The sequence below is a fragment of the Lepisma saccharinum genome, chromosome 21, assembly GCF_977018435.1.
Source record: "Lepisma saccharinum chromosome 21, izLepSacc3.1, whole genome shotgun sequence".
NCBI classification, from domain to species: Eukaryota; Metazoa; Arthropoda; class Insecta; order Zygentoma; family Lepismatidae; genus Lepisma; species Lepisma saccharinum.
Genome location: NC_139249.1, coordinates 22,834,141 through 22,859,074, shown reverse-complemented (window position 1 = coordinate 22,859,074; position 24,934 = coordinate 22,834,141). Strand labels below are relative to the sequence as shown.

General features: G+C 40.2%; 2 protein-coding genes across 2 annotated transcripts in view; one reads left to right on the top strand and one right to left on the bottom strand.

The window, feature by feature from the left end:
• Nucleotides 1–2,111: 2,111 nt before the first annotated feature.
• On the top strand, nucleotides 2,112–21,501 carry LOC146004066 (uncharacterized). Its single transcript, XM_083142686.1, has 8 exons — nucleotides 2,112–2,196; nucleotides 3,664–3,755; nucleotides 4,785–4,934; nucleotides 6,258–6,393; nucleotides 9,139–9,293; nucleotides 10,825–10,950; nucleotides 16,587–16,958; nucleotides 21,223–21,501. Exons 1-8 carry the CDS (start codon nucleotides 2,177–2,179, stop codon nucleotides 21,336–21,338), a joined length of 1,167 nt encoding a protein of 388 aa, XP_082998812.1. The 5' UTR covers nucleotides 2,112–2,176; the 3' UTR covers nucleotides 21,339–21,501.
• A 702-nt stretch (nucleotides 21,502–22,203) lies between these two features.
• The window catches only part of LOC146003913 (pancreatic triacylglycerol lipase-like), a 35,366-nt gene continuing 32,635 nt past the window's right edge, over nucleotides 22,204–24,934 (bottom strand). The window contains exon 12 of the mRNA XM_083142398.1: nucleotides 22,204–22,445. Within this exon, the coding sequence (XP_082998524.1) occupies nucleotides 22,361–22,445 (85 nt within the window). The 3' untranslated portion in view covers nucleotides 22,204–22,360. The remainder of the gene's footprint in view (nucleotides 22,446–24,934) is intronic.

The window sequence follows — 24,934 nt, the reverse complement described above, 5'->3', positions numbered from 1 at the left end:
TATTGTTCAATATGAATTTAAACCAGTAAGTATGAGAAGCACTGTATCAATACATCTGTTCTCCTCAGTCACTTGCACAATACTGGCTGATGTAATATCCGGGAATTTCTGTAAATACTGGCGCTGAGGGCAAAGCAAAAATCAATACTACCGTCTCGGGAATTCCACATACTGACGCAGAGGAGAAACATGCAAACACAAAGCAATTCTAGAAGTAGGCTCTGCATATTGCATTGTTTTAATATTAAATAAGCAAATTAAATAATATCCAATTAAACTTAAACCTGAAGTAAATATGTATAGGTAGGTATGGATACAAATTTATAAACTGGCTGATGCAATTTTTGTAAATCTGCTTGAGGGGGGGGGGGGTTAATACTTTCCGAATTACAAAACTCTTGGGTTAGGCAGGTGCTACACTTGAACAAATAGACATGTTGAGCAAGTTGTAAGTATAAACAAATCAATCTGAGAGACCTCTTCCTTTCTGAAAAATTCCCGAGAGCATTTTTACAAAAATCTTGGATTATAAAAAGCTCCACACTAGAGCAAAAAGCTCATATGCTCATGTTGAGCAAGTTTTAAGTATAAACAAATCAATCTGAGGGACCTCTTCCTTTCCGGCGCTGTCCGTATTGTATTTCATACTACTACTTTTCACTCTACCATCTCTAACTTTCCACCCTGGCTCCTCTACTTTCCACGCCCAATAAAATCTTGACCATATAACATATTTACCGTTTTAAATATGAAAAATAATAGCCTTATTTTAAAATATTTTAAATATTACTGTTAAAGAATACGTTTATTGATACGTGTGAATTTACGTATTTAATACCTACATAATGAAATCAAAACAAAAGTATAATATCTTAGCTTAAATAACTACATGATTTTGGAATATATGTATTATGTTCTGCAGCAGTAAATTGGATAAATTCTTCCTTGGAAGGATGGGCCACATTGAACTAATTGAATTGAGTGGCTATATTGAACTGGAGTTGACTTCGTTGCCTACCAATTTACTGTACGCTTGAATGCAGAAAACCCTTCCATTTTTCTTTCCACCTTCCACCTATTATCTATTTCTTATACATTGTGCTCACCTTATCTACATATTTTTATTATATTTCTGCTTTCAATAAATCGACATTTATCCTCCAACCATTTATTAATATTATTTCTTCATGTGCTGTCATCTGTTTCATTTTCAAAACTCCTTTCTTTCCATCTTTTGTTATTAGAATATCTGGTTTCCTTTTGAAACAAATAGCCACGGTTATATAATCAAAATTAAGGGTTTGGCGGTACTAAAAGAGGACGGACACCCCAGTTTGGTGTTGCCCGGCCCTAAAGCCGCCTCTGTAGTCTGTACCCTTTTGCCCTCTCAAGTGTGAAGAGGGCTTCTTGCGATAGCAACTTTCTCACTTTGATTTTGAAACTATCGCTGTCTGTTTATAAATGGAATTCAAGTGAGGACACTTTGCTCCCCTCCCCCCTGAAAAAATCTTGCTTGTCCTCCCTGAAAAAAATCCTGCAGACGCCCATGCACATTCATCATCATAATCCTTAATTATGACGCATTAATGACAAGAAATATTTGCTAAAACCAGAGTTCACCTTTTGAATGAATGCAATTTTATGCCAATTAATTTCAACTTTTGCTGCTTCAATTGTCGCCGATTGGCAAAAGCCAGGCATAGATATGCAAGGCGCAACACACACACACAACTTTGTAGCATCCTGTCATAGGTAGCAGGAAGCAAGTTGAAAAAAACAAAGGCTTGTTTTGAAAGCTTTACTAACCGTTAAGCTCCTGAAAACACGCTCGCAAGCATAGAGACAAGGGAACCAAGTATTCTCTGTAAGGGAAATACCAGTACACGAGGTGTTGGCCTCACGTCGAATTGTTTGCCTGTCACGTATGAAACAAGCACAGACGACATGACCTTGCCCACTTATACCCTTGCAACAGTGGCACACCTAGCGGCAGATTGACTAACAAAACGAGGCGTGTGTTTGTCCTTTTGTCCCTCCCTTAAAGTTTATTATGTGCTCTGCTTCAGACGCCCCAATATGGCGTATTGCGTAAGGAGAGTATTCTGTGGAGAGATTATTTAAGTGCTTGTGGGTAATTTTCTCGGCTAGTTGATCTTGCTGGCTGTTTTTATCCGCAATGTTTCTTCCAAAAATTGAGTAAGTAAAATTAAGTTTGTTAACCTGTAAATTGTAACGGTGGTGGAGTAAAATTGAATCTGAACTGGATTGGCGTGCACAGGCTCAACCAGAAAGTTTGTAAATGAGGGTCAGAGTGTTGAAAAAGTGTCTTGAACGTTCTTATGGGCAGGGAAATGCAGCATAATATTTACAATTACCTATTTTATCAAGAGAATTAAGTCTGAAGAGTTATGCTCCCATACCCAGCCCTCTCTTCTGTGCGCCTATGGTGACGAGGTGATTGACTTGCTCACATTGAAATTAACTTTGATTGGTTGGTTTAAAGAATGTTGCCTTTTTTTTGGGGGGGGAGTTGCAAGTTGTGAGAAAATGGAATAAATAATCTATTTGAACTACAATTCAAGTAAGCTGTGTTTAAAAAGAATGTAATATTTTAATAAAAGATTAAAATGCTGACCATGGCAAAATTTATTGTATAAAAATATACACTAAAAACGTAACGTTTCCACCCTCTAACAGGGTCTTCTTCAGACGAAGATTCACAATCTGAAAAAGAGCCCGTTAGAGGGTGGAAACATTACGTTTTTAGTGTATATTTTTATACAATAAATTTTGCCTTGGTTAGCATTTTAATGTTTTATTAACATGGAAGCAAGGCTAAACAGTGTTTACCATTGGTAATATTTTAGTTCATTTTCTTAAATATCAAGTATCTACATATCATCGTTCCTATTAACCTAACTCATTCTGTTGATGTGAAACTGATGTTACCCTCTGATTATTGTAGTTTTTATTTCGATTAATGATCACCACATTGTGGAAAGTGAAAATGGTGAGGGACAATTTGCCTACTATTTTTTTTGCCGTTGAGTGTACACAGAAGCTAATGAAAACTTTGAAGTAAACTCGTCTCAGTAGTGCTCCAATTCTGTTCTTTGCACAGCGTTATTGTTCTAGGTGCAGTTCAACCGACATTGTTCGATTTTTTTTTAAAATAGAATTTTCTATTCCTTATTGTAAGTAGTATTTAATTCGTCTCTCACCGAAAGTGAAAACTTTTCTAGTGATTTTTACAACATTTAAAATGAGTGCATCACAATTGCGTTATACAAATTACACAATAGCTACTACTAAATTCGTTGACTGTACAGCCCGAACTCCTGAAAGGTGGATCTAAACACAAATCCAAGCCAAATACTCCATTAGATGATGAAATGTACGCTATCAGTTAGGACTAAAATAACGGTGCGAGTTTGTTCAGAATCGGCTTGGTTGAAACTAATCTGTTCTGTTTTCTTGTACTGATGGGGAGAGCTCGTTGGTGAGAAGTGCCGCGTAACCGTCACTCCCTAAGGTCGTTGGTTGCCGTGCTGCTATAGCAAGATGGTTAAAGAAGAAAAGTGTGTTATAGAGAAGTGGCATCTATTGCTGCCAACAATGTACTTGAGTGACAAGAGTAAGTTTTAATTGCTGTTCTCGTTTCAGACCTACCATGCTGTTGTTTGTGCTGTTTGCTGCTTCTGTCGCTGCAGACACTGTGGACTCGATAGCAGCTAATTCCACCAAAACACCAGTGGGTAAGTGTTTCATTAATTTTTATACAGAGTATCTAATTTCTTTTCTAGCGAGGTTTACCTTGGAAAGTTACGCGTGTCTTCATATATTTCATCCCTACTCATAGTTCAAATGTTTGTAAGTCTGGAACAAATGAGTCCTTGTGCCTATTTCACTCTGTTTTTCTGTCTGCTAGGGATGGTAACAAGGAAAGACGAGACTTGGCTGCGTCTCGGTTTTGTCTCGAATGTCATATGATTCTTATTCACGGTGTCGAAGGCTGTCACCAAATTTGGACACACACACACACAAGTCTAGAAATTTGCGTGTGTGTGTGTGTGTGTGTATATATATATACACACTGTACATCATACATATATATTTATTTTCTACATATTAATAATATTCATTACATAATGTAGTTTATATGCCGTTAAGTTCTTAATTTGTTGTTAGTAGTAGTTTTACACAACACAGACACACATGTGTGTATGTTTGTGTGTCTAATACAATAACTATAAAGATGAAACAGATTGTGGCCCCCATGCAAAGTTTTTCAAATAAATAATTTGTTTTTCTAATATTAAAGTAAATTTTCGCCTAAGTCACGGTAATTTGTTGGGGAGGGGTAACACGTGAAAGCTTCCGAAGAGCCAGTGCCCCCAGACTCCCTTACCGACGTCCCTGCTCGAAGGGCAAGTGTCTGGCTTGTCTTGAAAACAATGGCAACTTATACAGCTTGGGATGCCGCCAGAAATAAAGTGTGTGTGGAGGTTAAAAAGTGCCGGGAATATCCTCCGTGGTGGCAGCCACATTTAGTAAATACCCAATAACTACAAAAATGCATATTTGGAAGAGATTTCAAGAAATTATCGCGAGGCCATGTTTCGCAGTTTTCACGAGAGAAGTTTCGAGATATCACAGTGATAAATGTGGAATCTCTTGCTGTCATTTTAAGTATTCTTTTATTCGCGGAACCACAATGGAATTTGTATGAATATTTGTGAGATATTAATTTGTTACCTACCTTTCTTTGTTCTTTTGCTTTTCAGACCCTCGCCTCCTCTTCGTCCAATTCAACCGGGTCTCCTGCAGAGCGAGAAATGGGCGAGAAGGGACGTGCTACAACTTCGCCGAGTGCCTAAGACAAGGAGGAAGCAACGGTGGCGCATGCGCACTGGGATTCGGGATATGTTGCGTTTGTAAGTAAATTTTATTATCATATCTTCTTCATCTACAATCACAGAAATGATATTTCTAAGAAACTGAAACAATGTTTCTTGAGATAAAAGCCATATCAGTAGTTATGTAAGATCAGAAGGCCTTTTCTCAAACAGCTGCTTAAAAAAACATGATCATGTTTTAGCTGTATATTCGAATGCACTTTCCAATGACGTTTATAAGCGTGCAATAGGTGCTTAAATATCCAGCACCAGAAATATAAGAAAAGGGAGGGAATGTCAGCACCTCAGCACCATAAAAAAACATCCAGAAATAAGACACCAAGTTTTCTTACAGATTTTTGTTTCTTTCTTGTACTCACAACTATCCTTCGCTACAGATTAACTCACCACATAGATGCAGCTCATCTTTGCACAATGAATGTTGTTTCTTCTCCAATGTGTATGTGCAGTGGACCACCCAGTTGTATTTCAGTGTCCCTTTGGATCACCTCTATACTATGTCCCGGGAATGTCTGGAGCGAGCGAACAAAAACAAGTCTGCGCAAGTAATGACTCCAGAGGACTCGACCAATAAACTCGTGGGAGTAAACGGGATTGCGTGGAGAGGGAAAAGCGACTGCAGCTACCAGGCTTTGCAGCAGTGTGTCTGGAGCGAGCGAACAAAAACAAGTCTGCGCAAGTAATGACTCCAGAGGACTCGACCAATGAACTCGTGGGAGTAAACGGGATTGCGTGGAGAGGGAAAAGCGACTGCAGCTACCAGGCTTTGCAGCTTTGCTCCGCTCACTTGCTTTCTCCCCTTCCCTACCGTTATCAGCAACCTTGCTCCAGAGATTCTCGGGTTACAGTATAGTTGCAAAAATTACCCCCCCCCAAGTTAGTGATTTTTTGGGGGTGGGGTTAAAAATTGCTCCTTAAAAGTCTGACTAAATATGACTATTCTCCGTTCACTGAAAGAACGAAGTCTGTGTAAACAAATGCATATGACGTTCGAGAAATCCCATTAGCTAATCTCGAAGCTAACTGTGGCGCAGAAATGTTGCGCGTGGGAATATTGTCGGTTTGATAGAGCCAGTCCGCATAAGTAAGCTATCATGGTGAAATTTTTTAAATGAAGTGTATAACTATGGTCAATATATCTATGAATGAGCTGATTAACCAATAGGTAAACTGCACAACTCACGTGCTTTTGTTTACATTGATTTCATTCTTATGGTGGATAGAGAATTGTTTAGTATCGACTAGAATACGTCTGTTTTTCTCTGTTACTAATATGCCACCCTTAACTCTGATCGCTACCTTTATGAGGACATATGAAACGAACTTCCAATAATTTTTCAGTGCAGAAGACTTGTGGAGCGACTACTTCAGCCCCAACATCATACTTTGTGAACCCCAGCTCGCCCAATGACGACACTCAAGCCAGAGCATGCCAGCTTAACGTCAACATTGTCAACAGGAATGTCTGCCAACTCAGGTAAGTAATATGGCCTCACAGTTACCAAAAAACATGATAAGACAAAGTTTTCTTACAGATTCTGTTATTGTACTCACAACTAATTCTTCGCTGCAGATTAACTCACCACATAGATGCAGCCTATTTTTATTAAAACTAACCTCGTCTCTTCTCCAATCTGTATGTATGTACATGTGTAGTACAGTGTATCGCGTAGCAATAATTTCAATGCAAACTTCACAACACACGTAGAGCACAATTTTATAAAGGTATTAATAAGATCGGATGCGGACACATCTCTTTTCTTAATCTTATCTACCGACTTAACTTTCGGTGTCACTGATAAATGCTCTTATTTAACCAGGGATCGGTTGCGCTTGCTGGAGTCTCATCGTTGCTAGCTGGTGAGGCGGCGCTCACCACTGTTTTTCAGACTTATTCCACCGCATTTAATTTGTTTTGCGAAGATGGGGATGAGTGATGATGTGATGAAATTGATGAATGGACACTCAGAAACATCCACGCCTAGGCCGGGATTCGAACCCGGGTTAGCGCGACGTGCTAACCAGTTTATTTGTTTTCCAACAGCGTAATACGTCGTCAAATCGAACAATCTCAGCGCTAACAAGAATAGCATGTTCCTCAAAGCTGCTCTGAAGAACTCCATTTGTGCTCACAAATCTGCCACAATACAAAACAATTAGATACCGCTACTTTTCGTATATTCTATTAACACGACAAAAACACGTCATTACGAAAACTCACTACAAACTGCGTGAACTTATTGACTAAATAATGCACAAATCTAAATAAAAAGAATGTAACGAAATCGGTAGTGGGTGAGCTCTGACAACACTACTTCCACAATAATGGTCTATCTCATTAGAATGTGATCAGGTCGCTCCTGGCACTCTAAACGTCAGGTAGAGAGCACCACAGATCAATACTTTAAATACTGTTAAATTTGCACTTCATTAAAATTGAAAGTGAGCGCGGCGACCGATCACAAGTTAACTCATGCCGCGTGTGTGTGTGTGTGTGTGTGAGAGAGAGGGGGCGGAGTTAATCCAAAATGAACCTTTTGCCTTTTCAATAATAAAATGCTCTTTGATGATTGTAGCATTCATCTGAAAGACTTAATTATTTCTCATATGACTTACTTCTCACTGCCTGTGTATATGCCCCCTTTAGATAATCCGAAAAGTCTCCTAAATATCTGAAAAACGTGTTTCTACTTAACATTTTCGGAGACTAACACACCTCCACATTACGCCATTGCTTATGTCTTATTGATGCACCCGTTATCCACCCAGCTTAGATGGACAAAATGCACATGTAGTCATTCAGATTACCGAAATGAAAAAATAATCTAATTGTAATGATTAGTGAACGGAACTTTATGTGCTAAAAAACTCAGAAATATTTTTTTATGTGTCATAAATGTTGAAAATATGTGATAAAAACAGGAAAATATGTGACAAAAATAAAAAAAACATTTGGTAACAAAAACAAAATATTACATGCATTTTAAACACCTGAAATCAGTTTCTAAATGCTTACCTCTTCGCGAGCTATTTTTTGGAAGAGTTGCAGTGGATCACCATAGTTTTTTTTCCAAATTCTCCTTTCTAAATGCATCTTCTATTGTGAGAAAGATCGCTCCACGTCACAAGAAACAATTCTTGCATATTTGAAGCACGAATGCCACTAATGCTGAAGTTTTCCAAAGCTTCCTCTTCCTCTACTTCACCTTCCAAAACACTGCAATTTGGCACAAATTTTGAAAACCTTGGTTTTTCCCAAAAAATTCTGTACATTTAGACATGAGCACTTGTGCGTTAGATCCAGTGGGGGTAATATTTTCCCCCAATAGGATCGTAGGCGAGGCGCCAGAAGTCTGCCAGCGAGCGTGTTCAAAGACAAAAAAAAACCTAACACTTTCGATATGAAAGAGGTGTGGAGAATAAACATTTTTCATTCGAGGATTTCGAGGTAGCTGAAGTCAATGAGCGATTTTATGTATTTAAAATGAAAATTTGCAAACTATGTATTTACATATGGAAAACTGGAAAATATGTGTTTTTATGTAAAATAAAATTTGCTGTGTTGACATATAAGGCTATGATCAGAATTTTGACAAAAATGAGGGTCTCTATCTTATCGCAGAAGAAACATTTATTTACCTAAACTTCCGTTTCCTAGTAATGATTCTGTTTTGTAAAGTTCTTTCAGTTTCTTAATCTCCCATGTATATATTTCTTAAAATGTGAATGGTTGTGATTAAACATATCTTAGGTTCTGATCTAAGAGGCGGCTAGACCTTTGGCTTGTCTCAGGAAAGGCTTTTCCGAAAATTTCTTTCCTTTCGTAAATTCGGTAAGATACTCCAAATTCTGAAAAGTTACGCCTGTTTACAATTCCATCTAGAATATTCGTGTGGTTTACTTTTTAAGTTGTCTAAATTTCTGCCATAGAAAGTAGATTTTCGGTGTTGCAGAACTGTTGCAGATAACTAGACATTTGAAGCGAAAGCAAATTCCACGAAAATTCACTTGAATCCTTTATAAACAGATGTAATTTTTTCAGAATTTGGTACGTCTTAGCGATTTTTCTAAACGAGGCAAATTTGCGAAAAAAATCTTTGGAGGTACAAGCTAAAGGCCCAAGGTTCCTTTAACTATTAGAGAGATGGGGTTTGGCGAATTCTAGCTTGTGCCAGAAAGTACTATCATGATCTCTTTGGTAATTTATTTTCTGCATGACTAGGCTGGATTTCGAGTCCTTCAAGCTAGCAGCCCCAACTCCCAGTCCTGCAACAACAGGACCTTTTAGATGCCAGGACCATCAGTTCACCGTCCGCCCCAACACAGGTGGAAATCTTGGCTTCACCGATTTGTGTGGGGACAACGCGGGACAACACAGTAAGTCTTCTATTTTCTTTCATGTTTAAGTCTATATTGTCAAGAATTCATCAATGGCTTATGAAAAAGGTGGAGAATTTTGATACGAAAGCGAATAATTTGATGTTCAGAAGTGGGAAATATTTTCAGGCCGGTTCTGCTTTGGTGGCCATGGGTGTTAAGATTCAATCTTTACTCTCTTTCTCTCCTTCCTTCCTTTTTTCTCTCCTTCCTCCCTCCTTTTCCCTTCTTTCTCTCTCCTCCCTTCTTTCTCTCCTTCCTTCCTTCTTTTCTCCCCTTCCTCTCTCCTTTCCCCTTCTTTCTCTCCTTCCTTCCTTCTTTTTCTCTCCTTCTTCCCACCTTTCTCTCCTTTTCCCTCCTTTGTCTCTCCTTCCTTCTTTCTCTCCTTTCTTTTTCCTTCTCTCCTTCCTTCTTTTTCTCTCCTTCCTTCCTTCTTTCTCTCTCCTTCCTTCTTTCTTTTCTCTCCTTCCTTCTTTCTTTTCTCTCCTTCCTCTCTCCTTTCCCCTTCTTTCTCTCCTTTCTTCCTTCTTTCTCTCTCCTTCTTCCCTTCTTTCTCTCCTTTCTTTTTTCTTCTCTCCTTCTTTCTCTCGTTACTTCTTTTTCTCTCCTTCCTTCTTTCTTTTCTCTCCTTCCTCTCTCCTTCCTCTCTCCTTTCCCCTTCTTTCTCTCCTTTCTTCCTTCTTTTTCTCTCCTTCTTCCCTCCTTTCTATCATTTCCGTTCTTTGTCTCTCCTTCCTTCTTTCTCTCCTTTCTTCTTCCTTCTCTCCTTCTTTCTCTCCTTCCTTCTTGTTCTCTCCTTCCTTCCTCCCTTTTTCTCTCTCCTTTCTCCCTTCTTTCTTTCCTTGTTCGTTTCTCTGCTTTTTTCCCTGTTTTCCCCTTACTTTCCTTCCTCTGTTTCCTTTCTCTTTCTCTCTCTATAACACTTTCTTTCTTCCTTCTCTCTTATTCTTCTATCTCTTAATCTCTGTTTCCTCTGTCTGTGTATGTGAATCTTGCTCTCTTTTAGCGCCTCAACGACGCATCAATGGACAGAGCCAAGTCTTTTCTTTTTGTTTTGATGTCTTCTTGGTCCGCGGGCGCCATTTAAATAACAAATTGCTTAATTGATTTGGTTTATTTTACTTCGCATTCCTGCCACTTTTGGCTAATCGCTAAGATGAGTGATGATATGATGAAAATGATGAAGGAACACTCACAAGGAACACCCATGACTAGCCCGGGATTCCAACCCGGACCACTTACTTCGTATCGCGCTGTGCTAACCACGGAGGCCTGCTAATGACTAATTGCAACGACGAGAAGGAATGATGATTAGATGAACGGACAATCACAAAGGAACAAATATGTCCGGGTCTTCACTGTAACCTATAACCATAGACCAATGTATAAGGTTTATGCATTGGTCTATGCTATAACTATCGATAGCATTTAAATGTTCCTCTAACTTTCCAACAAATTTCCATTGTTAGAATTAGGCCACGAAATCACACGCAGTGATTCAATTTACATAATTTACTTGTTTTTTTCCCAGTTTACGTACCGGTGGACAATTCTCAGTCAGGGGTGCAGCTGGCAGTTACCACCTCGGGATCAACAGCTTATAACTGGCGAATAAAAGTAACTCAACTTGACTGCTCCAGAAGTACGACTGTACGAGGTAAGTAGTTGCTTCTTATCATCTTTGTGCTGCAAAACACTTTCAGTTTCTCCAGTGATTGTTTTGTTATGACAAGAAACAAAAATATATCACACATCAAGAGCTTTTCAATTTCAAGTAGCCATTTAAATATCTAGGTCAGAAAGAGAGTGAAGCTTTCTCGTATATTCTTTATAATTTCTCATTGTCTATACAAATATATTTCTGAACAGATCTGAAGTAGGACCGACACTCACAGTTGCCAACTTTAGCAGGAGCAAGCACTTTTCAACAGTAGCTCCTGTTTTTCATAGTATATTTATTTATTTGCTCAATGTTGCTCCCCTCAATTCATTTGATGTTGGTGCTACTGCTTACATTGGAGACTTGGGTTTGATTCCTGGTGAGTGATTTGAGGTAGGACTTTTTCCATGGTAAATGTCTTCTGTAAACGACTTGGTGAGTCACCCAGCTTTCCTACCAGTATCCTTTGATAGCAGTGACGCAACCACAGGGGGGCATTGCCCCAACCTGGGACTGAAATGAGTTCTAGGTGGGGCAGGGGGCAAACATTTACGGCCAAGTGTACCTGCAGGGGGCAATTACCGCCCGCAACTTCAAATTTTATGCAGATATAAATACTGTTCGTAAAATTTTCTTGCTCGCTTACTCGTAATAACTGCTTTTCTTAGTCTTATAAAGTTCAGAACCGTAGCTAGGGGGCGGCGGGAGTCGATCCTGGGCGCCAAACGATCTAAATGAAAATACGTTATAAGATCGATTTATTTATTTTTGGTTTTAAGTCCACTTTACGCACAGAAAGCCTAATCGGGACTGGACATACAGTTTAAAGTGGAATCCGAACCACCGGGTATCGAACCCGCGACCCCTTGATCACAACGCGACGATGTTACCACTACACCATCGGGGAGGCACAAAAGTTGTAAAAAAGAGAATGCATTGGCGTCCAGTGAAATTATTTGCGCCCTATTAAATCAATATTGATTACAGCCTGCAAAAAATTGTATCCAAAAATTTTCTTGCTCGCTTTGCTCACAATATATCATTCTTTTCTGTAATGCATTGTAAATTTCCAGGCAGAGAAATAAGACTTGTCTTAATTGATTTTGTTTTAAATGCATGACCAATTGTTTTGAGGAAAGGGAACGTGCACATTTGAGAGACAATTTATGTAATTCTTGCTGATGGTTTATTGTGAGATGAATGAATTGGATGTGTAATGTATTTAAATAATACCGGGTGCGTCAAAAAAATGTATACACACTTTGAACTGTCATAGAAAATTTATTTTCCAACCTACAAGGTTAAATTTCTGGGAAAAGAAAGGCTACAGTCCAATTTGAAAAATAAGTGTACTTTCTGGTCAAACTGAATGTTCCAAATGGTGGTTAAAGTAAATGTTCAAAATGTTCGCCTTCAGCTTCGATACATTTCTGAGTAAGGGTCACGACTGTTTCCGTACTTCGCACCAAGGTGTCCAATGGGATTTCTGCACACACCGCTTGAATCTCATCCCAAAGTGTGTCAAGGTTAAGTGGTTTTTGACGGTACACCTCATCTTTTACTGTGCACCATCGAGCGGCGTAAGGTCTGGAGAGCGTGCAGGAAACTCGATTGGTCCCCTGCGTCCTATCCACTGGCCTGGTATATTTTGATCCAGGTATGCTCTCACATCCCTATGATAGTGCGGCGGGTCGCCATCTTCTTGGTAATGAAACCTGTCATTACCTTACATTGCACGAATGGCAGGGAAAATGGAATCAGCAAGCATTGTTAGGTACTTTTCTCTAGTTACAGTACCTTCAAAACGGAAAGGACCAATGAGTCCCCTAGGAGACAAACCACACCACACATTTACACCAGGCAATTTCACAGCCTTTTCAACAGTAGTGTGGGGATTATCTTCAGGCCAGTACACACAATTATGCCTATTGACAGTTCCATTACGTTTGAATTGTGCTTCATCCGACCATAAATCCCGGTTCACGCGTAACCATCTCCTGAACCCATTCACAAAATTGTACCCTGCGATCTGGCTCGTCGTCACTTAGCTGTTGCACCAGCCTTGGAATGTACACACCCAACTTGCCTTTCTTCAGAATGCGTAGCACACTACTAGCACTTACACCACTCTCACGTGACCCTTGCTCAGAAATGTATCAAAGCTGAAGGCGAACATTTTGAACATTTACTTTAACCACCATTTGGAACATTCAGTTTGACCAGAAAGTACACTTAGTTTTCAAATTGGACTGTAGCCTTTCTTTTACCAGAAATTGAACCTTGTAGGTTGGAAAATAAATTTTCTATGACAGTTCAAAGTGTGTATACATTTTTTTGACGCACCCGGTATATTTCGTATATAATATGTATTTAAGAAACTTAGAATACGTACACAATTTAGTGTCCACGTCGCTCCATGTTGAATATTTTTTATGTGAAACACATATCATGCATCAAAGTTATACATGTTAATGTAAAAAAGAATTTTATTTGGAATGCATTTATCAAGCATTTTCTGTCTTTCAAAAATTGTTTGTGTGCTTGTTTTCCATTATTAGGGCCTAATGTGAAATTGAACGTGTTGAAGAAATAATTCAAATCGTTTGTTCGAACACAAATGCTTTAGCGACAAATTCTACCCCGTTCTTGCATAATTTACGAGGGTAATAACGTCTTTGATACTACCGCTACTACTACTACTACTACTACTACTACTACTACTACTACTACTACTACTACTAATAATAATAATAATAATAATAGCACTGCACAACACGAAATTTGTCCTTTAGATGAAAATGTGTGATTGTAATATATTTGTGCATGGCAAAAACAAGTCTGCAATTTGTTTCCGAGTATAATTTACCCTAAAACACAAAATTTGAAAGTTACATAAGAAACGTAAGGTACAATAGCCAAAAGTGTGTTTCTCCTGTGTTACAAAGGATGAATGCTCGAAATTATACATTGGTATGACAGGAGAAGATGTATGCAAGAAGGTTACATGAAATACTGTTGCTTCCTCTGTGAGTGGGACAGTCGGGACAGAGACGATCATTATGTCCGTAAACACTGGTCGCTACTACAGGCATCAAGAACATATCACGAGATCTAATTGAGACGCCCCAAAATGTGAGATGCGGCAACGAGAGAGAAGTTATTTTAATATAATAAATCAATCAGAATGTATTTCTGCACCATTACAAATCAAGCTTGGTTTGATCAGATCTTTGATCTTCGTCATGGCACTAGTCCGGGAAGGCCAAGCTTTCAGGTACCTATGGACGAAATTCCCACAGTTAAGTGAGGCAAAGGTTAAGGAAGGTGTGTCTGTTGGCACAAAGATTAGAGTCGGTTGATTCTACAATTTCTGACCCAGCAAATGCAGCATGGCAGGCATTCAAGTTGGTGTGTTCTAGCTTCCTGGGTAATGTCAAAGCACACAAATATGAATCACTGTTCGTGACATGGTGCACTGATTCCATATCATGGGATGCCACATGTACCTCAAATTACACTTTCTGGACTCACATGTGGGCTTTTTCCCGAAAAACCTGGGAGCAGTCAGTGATGAACATGTGGAAAGGTTCCACCTGGACATGCTGTGTTTGAAAAGTGGTTGGAACGCAGTATGCTTGCTGACTATTGTTGGTCTTTCATCAGGGAGACCCCTACAGATATGTACAAGCTTAAATGCTCCACAACGTGATGTTTGTAGGTATTGTTACTGTGCTTTCTTACTGTATAGTGTATTGTAATATGCCTTTCACACATGCATCAGGTGCCTGTCCAATGAAAATGATACGTGATAGAAGCATACGGTTTTCACACTTCAATTATGTATTCTTGGTTTAGTCCAAATCACATGATTTCATCTAAAGGACAGAAAATGTATTCAAATTTGTTGTGTACTGTAATAATAATAATTTTGGTCCCGGGTTCGAATCCCGGCTTGGGCATGGATGTTTGTGAGTGTCCATTCATCAATTTCATCATTATTATCACTCATCCCCATCTTTGCAAATTAGCCAAAAGTGGCACAAGAAGCGAGGTAAAATAAAGCAAATGAATAATAATAATAATAATAATAATAATAATAATAATAATAACATTATTATTATTATTAAATAATAAAATACTACTACTACTACTACTAATAATCCTTTGCGCAACAGTCCATGAAGGGCCTGGGCATACCTACCGACTGCCGGTCTCCCTCCCACACTTTATCTCGTCACCTCTAAGCGTGTAGATCTTCAACCAGTATTGGAATAGTCGGGGGGTCAGCCCGACGTATCCCCAGCCGTTATAGTAGGTCGCCTCGACCGGATTACGCTCACTCACTCGGAGCTTCCCAATTTCCTCACGATGGTGGGTTGCCACCGGCCCTATACGTAGGCCGAATAAATTACGACCAGAGCCGGATTCGAACCTACGCCGTCCCGCAGCGAACGATCTCAAGACGAGTGAACGCCTTAACCCGCTCGACTACGGAGGAGGACACTACTACTACTATTATTATTATTATTATTGGTATGTTTATCCTGATACTTGCCCCCCCTCCCAAACAAAAAATCGTAGTTGGCCTCTGCGTTTGATGAGAAGCTTTAATCTCCCTTAAAGCGACAGGCGACAAGTGTTGCTTCAGGATTTCAGAAATCGAACTCTAGCTTCCGTCATGCCGCTACGGTGTGAAACGTTGCTGTTGATTGGCTCATTTCAAGCGGCACATTTAGCCTATCGCTGGTACCTTCCGTCCGAAATCTCCCTTGGAAGATTTCACACTGAAGTGATCAGCTTAGAGCAATAGGTGATAAGCGACACGTGACAGGCGACAAGCGACATGGAGAATTCACACTGAAGCGACAAGCGACACGAACCCATTCAGTCTAATGGAAACATTCACCGCGCATGCGCGAGCAACAACACGAGGCGACACGATGCACGGTAGTGAGAAAACGGCCCAGTCCGAGCGACACGGAAGCGACAAGCGACACGTGCAGCTTGGTTCGTCTCTCCGGTTTGAAAGGTTGCATTGATTACTAAGGGTACGCTTCCAAGCCACACGTGTAGTTTGTCGCTTTGGTGTGAAATCTCCCTTACACTCTGTCATGTCGCTTATCACGTGCTGTGTTGCAGATTTAAGGCGACATGCAACACATGTCGCTTGGGAACAAGCCAATCAACAGCAACATTTCACAGTTCACAGGCCGCACAAGACTGCGTTCGATTGGTGCATGCAACACGTGTCGCTGCCGTTTGTCGCTTCGGTGTGAATTCTTCCTAAGGGAGATCTCCCTTACACCGTAACGACAAGCGACACCCGACACGTGTCGCTTGGGAACAAGCCAATCAACAGAATCATTCACCGGGCATGAACGAACAGCAGATCGAGGCAATGTTTCACACCGTAGTGGGCCGTGGCGGTTCGCACAAGCCTGCGACACGATTGTGAAAAACGGTCCATTCCGAGCGACACTCAAGCGACAAGCCACAGGTGCAGCTTATCGTGTCGCTTTAGTTCGAAAGGTTGAATAATCTGAGGGTTCGCTTACATGCAACACTTGTCTTTCGTCGCTTGTCTCTTTGGTCTGAAATCTTCCTAACACATTTCTATTTTCAAAATGTTGCAGCGCCTGACGGATGCCTCCAGTATTACACAGACCAACGAGGTTCGTTCGAGAGTTTCGGGTTTGCTAACGGCGCAGGGAAGTACCCAGCAGGTCTCAATTATGCCGTGTGCGTTCGAAGAGCTTCTGGAACATGCGGAGTCCGCTATTCATCCAGCAACTTCCACATTGCAGCGGCAGATCCTGGCGTGCAAGTGGGCAATGTCGGATGCGATAGCAGCGTCAGCTCTTCAGGCGGCACTGCGACCACCACCATGTCTCCTTCGACCGGGGATTCGCAAGACTTCTTGTTCATCCCTCAGGGACGCTACGACACGACGAGTCCGGAAGAGAGCAAGTTCTGTGGCGACTTCCTGCAGAGTAATGTAGTTACTAGTAAGTACTTAAGTTCTTTCTAGTTAGTGGCGGGCTAACAACCTTCTCTCGTGGGCATTGGGCTTTAGTCCACTAGTCCACTCTGCTGCCCGCTCAAATAAACACTTAATATTTATTACAGTAAAACCTCGTTAATCCGAACTAATGGGGGGATAAGTTGACCGGTTTAACGAAAGTCCGGATTAACTGAAATAACCTAAAAGAACAGTAGAACGTGCATTAAAACTCCGTTTATAGCAACAAAACACGTTTATTATGGTGTATTTAAAGGGTATGACCTAAATACACTATACAGTACAGTCCAAAGTCTGCGGGAAACAGAGTTTCATCAGTGGTTGAGTGCCTCTTCTTTGGGAAGTTCTCTTGTTGACTTCTAGCCACATTTAAAACTTGCATTCTGCTTCTTCTTTTTTTTTCAGATTAAGCGAAGTCCGGCTTATCGGGCTCCGGATTAATGAGGTTTTACTGTATGTACTAGTATAGCAACAATCTCTTTCTTATCTCACAGCAGAGGTGCCCACGGGGGGTGGGGGGATACTAGTTCTAACCGCGCCATAATATTTTTTGGGGGTTATTTTCCCATAAAATAATATAAAATTAAACATTACGTTGGTATTCTTTAAGTCCACTTTATACACAGTTAGGCTAATCATGACTTTTTTTGGTAAAGGAATACCCCTATTCGGCAGTATCCCCGTCATTCACACATTTCTCAAACTTTCACTGTATTCTCGTTTTTACTCATTTTTGGACAAACACAAACATCCAAGTCCTAGCCGGGATTCGAACCTCGGACCCCTGGCTTTGTAGCGCGCTCTGCTAGCCAGGTCGACGGAAAAAGTCGGTTCTACAAGAGATTTGAACCTGCGACCTTCAGACAACTGGACCAGCTCTTTACCATTTTCCCACTCTATTACTCGACCTACAGTTTATAGTGGGATCCGAACCACTATAAGCCTTCACCGGCTACCGAACCCGAGACCCCTTGATTACAAGGCGAGACCCAAAATTAAACATGTTTATATTCTTCTAAAATATATGAAAAAATATGTGCGATGAGGCGAGGGTGGGGGAATCATGATAGGTATATTTTCTTAGTAATTCTTGTACATTTGCTGGTTCTGAATCAATTTTGCAACTAGACGCACAATATTTAATCCTTCAGATGAAGAAACGGAAGAATTTAGGGGGCAGATCAAGTAAAGTGTTCAGTAAAGAAGAAAGTAACTTTTAGTTATAGGATAGTGGTATACAAGCTATCGTAATTAAATATGTTATTGGAATCATCATTTGATCTGGGGAGACGCGCCATTGGTCTTGGGAAGGGGGGATAGGCACCCCTGTCTCACACACACACACACAGACAGCATGAGAGAGAGAGAGAGAGAGAGAGAGAGAGAGAGAGAGAGAGAGAGAGAGAGAGAGAGAAAATGTGTGTGTTTTATAATTTGTAAACTAAAAATGAACATTGTTGTTCTAAAGCAAAACCTACTGCAGCAACCTGGTTTGGAAGACAAGCATTTACATTGACATAAATCATAAATGAATACATCGTACTCGATAAATCGAGCATTTCATTTTGTATGTCGTGACTACACCACGTGTCAGACTCTACTTGTAGTCACGTCTTTAGTTCAGCTGCACCTCATAATACTGTAAGTGCTGAACTTTTCCATTCTCCACTTTTTTAAAGAAATGTACGATTTATTGTACACTAATTAACGCTGTCAGCGGGGTATTTGGGGCCAATCGCCTAACCCACTTTTGTGTCATCATTAAGTGATAAATTAAATGCCCGGCGCCTCCACCATGTTAAGTCGTTCGCCAGCCTAACAGCTTGGCTACGAGAGGGGTTTAAATGTGAGAAGCGGGAATAATTAATGCCCCTTTGTCTCTCACCTATTTATTATTGATTGATTGATTGATTGATTTGGTATTTTAAGTCCACTTTATGCTAAGCGGGACTGGACCTACAGTTTAAAGTGGGATCCGAACCACTATGTACCTCCACCGGGTATCGAACCCGGGACTCCTTGATTACAAGACGACGACGCTACCACTGCGCCATCGAGGAGGGCTGCCTATTTATTATGTACAAGTCGAACAGGTAAAGGGGTGACGGTGTGTACTTTGGGCACTGCCCAACCTTTGCACGGACGCACTTCACGAGTCGCACCACTTACAAGGGAGGTTATGTAAGTGTCCCCCACCGATTTCAATGAAACTTGGCAGGTGTATAGAGGGGCCCTATGCCCCCTGTTTCTTCCTATGACATATTTACGTGGTTTCGGGGTCAGATCCCCACTTCAATTTCTTCTCATCTTGACATTTGAGGGGCGGGTTTAAGTAAAACACAAAAACACGTACTTCTTCCATTGGGCCCCTCTTTAAACCTGCCAAGTTTCATGGAGATCGGAGTGGGACACAGGGCTCAGATCCCCGCGTCAATTTGTCTTTATCTTAATATTTGAGGGGGGGTTTGACCCCTAAAACCGTTTCTTTTTAAGCTGAAACAAAAAAAAGTATTTCTTCCTTTGGGCCCCTCTATACACTTGCCAAGCTTCATGAAAATCGGAGGCCCTAAGACCGTTTTTTAGCCGAAACAAAAAACACGAATTCCTTCCTTTGGGCCCCTCTATACACCTGCCAAGTTTCATGGAAATCGGAGGCCCTAAAACAGTTTTTTGGCCGAAACAAAAAAACACGAATTCCTTCCTTTGGGCCCCTCTATACACCTGCCAAGTTTCATGGAAATCGGAGGCCCTAAAACCGTTTTTTTGCCGAAACAAAAAACACGAATTCCTTCCTTTGGGCCCCTCTATACACCTGCCAAGTTTCATGCAAAACGGAGACCCTAGAACCGTTTTTTAGCCGAAACAAAAAAAAACAAACACGTATTTCTTCCTTGGACCCCTCTATACACCTGCCAAGTTTCATGGAAATCGGAGGGGGACACTTAGATAACCTCCCTTCTTAGACCAACCACTCGCCTTGCCCGCTTCTCTTCACACTTCTGTCTGGGCTGCTTTTGTGTTGACAAAGCATTTTATTTCCTTACCCCACACTATGGCCTCTTAATTCTAAGCCTTTTTTTGCCAAGAGAAAGTAAACTATCCTTTCCCTCCCCTCCCCCCACAGTTTGTAACGGTATATTTTGTGCTTTTAAGCTGATTCTCAGCAACATACACAATATACACAACCATACATTTTTGAATCCTTGTCCCGAGGTTCAAAACTTGCAGTACTTGAAGTTCTGTGGATGCTAGTTTAGGCAATAGACACGTACCTCTTCAAATTACAACTTAACGCCCATTTCCTTTTAGATATATATAGGTTTATTCATATTATATTTACAGAAGTTAATTCTTGGCCGTTATTCGGAAGATTACATTTCGGTGTACCCTGTCCCCTCTTCCCGAAGAGAGTGTGTAGACTCGCGTAGCCACTGGCTCCATGAGTAAAAAAAAATATAACCCTCAGTACCAAAAAAGGTGGCTGAAGGTATGTGTGTTATGTACCCGGTTTCCCACATGAAATGAACTATTGGAATAATGTGAAAAGAGCAAGTGTGTGTATTAAAAGAAAGAAAGTTAACATCCCCGCCGTCGGTTCACATAATAAGGAAACAAAGCTCGCCCAGCCGCTCCCCACAGAGAAAAAGATACCTCTTACATTTCTGTACTCCGACAAACATCTGAGGCCGACTGCTCCCCTGCCCTTCCTATTTATAGGCCCCGCTAATGACCTAAACCGTTACTGGAAACTTACCGCTCCCCCAACGGCCACGAACCCAAAAGTACAGGAATACATAGCCATACACAATTTATAACATAAAAAAGGATCCAGTAATGATCGCATCATTACAAGTTTTGGCACCCAATCGCCGCCACTGAACGCTGCTATACAGTAACTAAGTAAAATAAAGAATTCCTGCTCACGGCATAGTCATATTAAACCATTCAGCAATCATGGCAGAAGATGAAAGTGGACAATACTTTTGCGACTCTTAAAATGACTAGGAAAACAATTATCTTGGCACATGGACCATATTATTTATTGCCTTTCAATCTTTCCACTGATCCTTTAACACAAATTATTCCCGACATCCATTGAAACTTTTAATAAATGTTAATTCTCAACCAATACTTGAAACTGGGGGACAAAACGGAACTCTGCCTCTTAAGACATTTGGGGGAGAGGGCAGAAAGTGCTTACCCCCATAAGTCGGCGCCTATGGATAATACTAATTATGATTATGTTTTAGGTCGTTCTCCTGGTCCAATAGTTGTGTCGTTTACATCGGACGACAGACAGAACGAAGCCGTCACTCTGCCAGAAACAGGATTTCGCGTCAACTACGAGCAATTGTCGACTTGCTAATATCTACATCTGAAGTCTTATGTTTGTACTGTGTTTGGAAGACAAGCATCAATCTACAATATCTGGTAATTCGTACGTTTGTAATTACTTTTCTTATTCAGAATTTAAAGTATTAACCTGTGTTCGATATACTGTATACAAGATCTGATTGTGTTATATTTATGACTACCAAACATTTTGTAATAATTTTGGATTATTGTAAAAGATAAAAATAAAAAAAACATATTACGATGTGCACAGTTTGCTTCCTCAGTACTATTTAGTTGAAAAACTCATTCATAAAAATCCTTAATAATTCTTCGCAACTGGATTCATTCCTTGGTACAGTGGGAAGCACAAGTATTGCTTGGCAAATTGTCCGTGGCTATTTTTATTAATTTTGCTCTTGAATCCTTCGTGTTATTAAGGACTGGATTTTTACGTGTGCAGGTGCAGAGTTTGTAGCTTGTTGGACATTGTATCTAAATTCTTGAAACTCTCATTGCGTAAAACAAGGATAATAGATATGGTGACGGACAATTTATTGGTAATATTTCTACACTTACACTTCAAGTTAATAATATGCAAATTATATGCAAGAAGGGCTTTATTTCTTCTTGTTGACCTGGATTTTTGTACATTGCATTGAAATGCATTCTTTTTTATAAGTAGACAATATAGATTTTTCTCATTAACTGACCTTAAAGTGATTTGATGATTCTGTTCCTAAACACCATTACGTTGAGTTATTAACCATTGACAAATTACATCTATGAGGTAGAAAATGAGTAGATAGTTCATACAAATCTTCTCACTTCGACACTATTAAGGTCTGTTCATCGTTGTTACAAGAAATTCAACTCGGGTAAGATGAAAACAATTGAAGCCATGGTCTTGATATTTTAATTGTGATCGGTAATAATACAATGATGTTATAAATACTTACCGGAGTGAGCAAGTCTCCCACAGTAAGCTTAAGTGGTGCAAATGTTGCTCTCGAGGTTTCTTAGACTATCTTCTTCAATATTACCTTGGTCACCCCCTTAACAAGTGCCTGTATGGAAGGTTACAGACTTTCCAATTTCCACGGAAACATCTCTTTCTCCGCAAAATGTAAATGTCTTTAGACTAAGATTAAAAAGACAAAAAAATGACCAAATCAAAGACAATAACAAGTGGTTACGTTGAACAATACAGTAAGGAGTTACATTAAAAATCCAACAAAATATGGTCGCACAAAAACAGTGCCCACACATGATGATGATACGATCTTAAGTCACTATATTTAGCCATCTCAACGCTATTTTTTTTTTTTACGGAAGTTGTCAAAGACAGGCGTTATGTATTCCACCAATTCATCTGGTGCACTTCAATATTTACAAACCATGTATTTACTAAAATATATACAAAAGAAAAACAGTAAAAATAACTGATACATAACGCATTCGGTTTAGCCCGAGGTCTGGCATGCGCAAAGCGGGAAATGTTTGTCGTCTGCAGCAGAGGTCACGTGACTCATAGGAGCAGTGTTGCAATACGCGGAAGTTACAATTCTACTAGTCATGAAACTGGTAACGCTATATGCTGTTGTCTAATTAAAAAAATAAATACTTGCGAATCTAAAGTAGAACGCCGTCCTTCACGATCGTGAAATTCGTCAATTCTTCTACGAATAACACACTTGTCAAATTCGTCCGCATCACTTTTAAATTTCTTTCTTCTGCGTGGTTTGTTAGGCGTTACCAATCCCTTTCCCAGTTACTTTGTAGCGATCATTTTCGTTTCAAAGTATTTACTGACATATCAGTAGCTGCGGAAACACGCTTTTGCACTTGTTTCACGTTCAACGCAAGACCACTGTCAGCTTCTTTCTTCATAAACTTATGCACGTTCAGATAATTTTTCTACTCTGACTATGAATCACTTTCTTTTCTCCAATATTCATTCCAGTTTTCACCTCAGCTTCCGTGAATAAAACACCCTAAGCAACAGAGGTCAACAATCACCTTACTCGCGGTAACACGATTTGCCCCCCCCCCCCCCCCGAGAGGAAGAGGAGGAGAGGGAGGATGCCTCTTTCGTTGAGGGGTTTAATCAATGTGGGTTTCACCTTCTCAAACTGTCGCTTTTTAATATATATATATAAATGCAGCAAGTACCGAACACACCTACCAATAAGCTCTGAAGTCAGATTATGGATATAGGTAATTGTTAAGACAGTTAGCAACACTGCTCTCAGTGGAACTCTCGTATCGTCGCGCTGAGGGCAGGCTTCTGCTGAGCTGAAGGTCAGAGCTCAAGCTAAACCGAATGGCCTTGTAAGCTTCTGGAAGTTCTGCGTTCTACAAGAGAAAGGCAGATTTTAATAAGAAATAGCCCAAAGATAGAAAAAAAGTCTTGTTATTTGCTGGTGAAACCAAAGAATACAGAAGTACTTAATTCCTGTTCAGATGAAATACGCAACTATACTCTGTCCCAGGAATGTCTGGAGCGAGCGTACGAAAGCAAGTCTCCGCGCAAGTAGTGACTCGAAAGGACTCGACCAATGAACAAGTGCGACGGAACGGGATTGTATGAAAGAGGGAAGGCGACTGCAGCCACTAGTCTTTGCAGAAACGTGTACTGCTTTGCTCCGCCCACATTTCTCCCATTATGCGTAGACTTGCTCGAGATTACGAGGGTAGAGCATGGTGCTTCTCCAGGTTTTCAAATTGAAACTAATCATGTTCTGTGCTAGATCACGAGAAACGACAAAGTATAATTTTAAGTAGATATAAGCGTGCGGTTTGCATACGAGTGTTCACAATAATGTTCTTGTACTGAATGCAGATTTACTACTCTCCCTTGTAACTTCATCTTCAATTGAAAAAGTGAGAATAACAGTTCCATTTATTTTCAACAATTTCCCCAAAAATCACGCTATATTTGAAGTAATACAAGAAGGACATGGGGGAAATTGTCCCTCTCCCCCTTAAAATCCGCCAGGTTTAGCGAATTCTTGCTAAAGTTTGCAACTATGTAGCACAGACCTTTTCGATTCCCCCTAGACATGCCTTGTATATGCTGCACTTTGGTGTCGAATGTAAGAAGTATTGCCGCTTGCATAAGTGTTCACACAGGGAAGTGAACATCTTCGAGGTATAGTGGCCAACAGCCCCTTAGCTGTCAGCTCTATGCAACACGCACAGCACTTATGTTCAACGCCCTCTGTGGAACACCGTGGGAGCCAGTGTTTCCAACTATCTACAAAAGTTATCAGACGAGAAAGAAGTCGTGTCAGAGTAAATTGTGTGTATATACTTGAACATCAAAAAAGTACTTTTTCGATTAAATATATATGTGTGTGTGTGTGTGTGCATTTAATATGTACGTAATTTAAGACATATACATGAGTGTTCACGTCCTCATACGAACATTATCAGGCGACGTACCTGCGATTCTATGTTATATAAATTCAGTCTTCAGTTCACAAATGAAACATTTCTAAAACTAACAATGCTTAAATATTTTACTTTTGCACAAATATAATTCATCTTGCAGTAATCAGAATAACTGAATACAATTAATTCTAGATATTAAGATGTGTGTGGGTCTCTCCCATGGCGCAGTGGTAGCGT

Coding starts and splice junctions, on each gene's coding strand:
- LOC146004066 (XM_083142686.1), top strand. CDS start 2,177: ATGTTTCTTCCAAAAATTGA. Junction 4,935..6,257: donor ATTCGGGATATGTTGCGTTT/GTAAGTAAATTT, acceptor ATAATTTTTCAG/TGCAGAAGACTTGTGGAGCG. Junction 16,959..21,222: donor GCAGAGTAATGTAGTTACTA/GTAAGTACTTAA, acceptor ATTATGTTTTAG/GTCGTTCTCCTGGTCCAATA.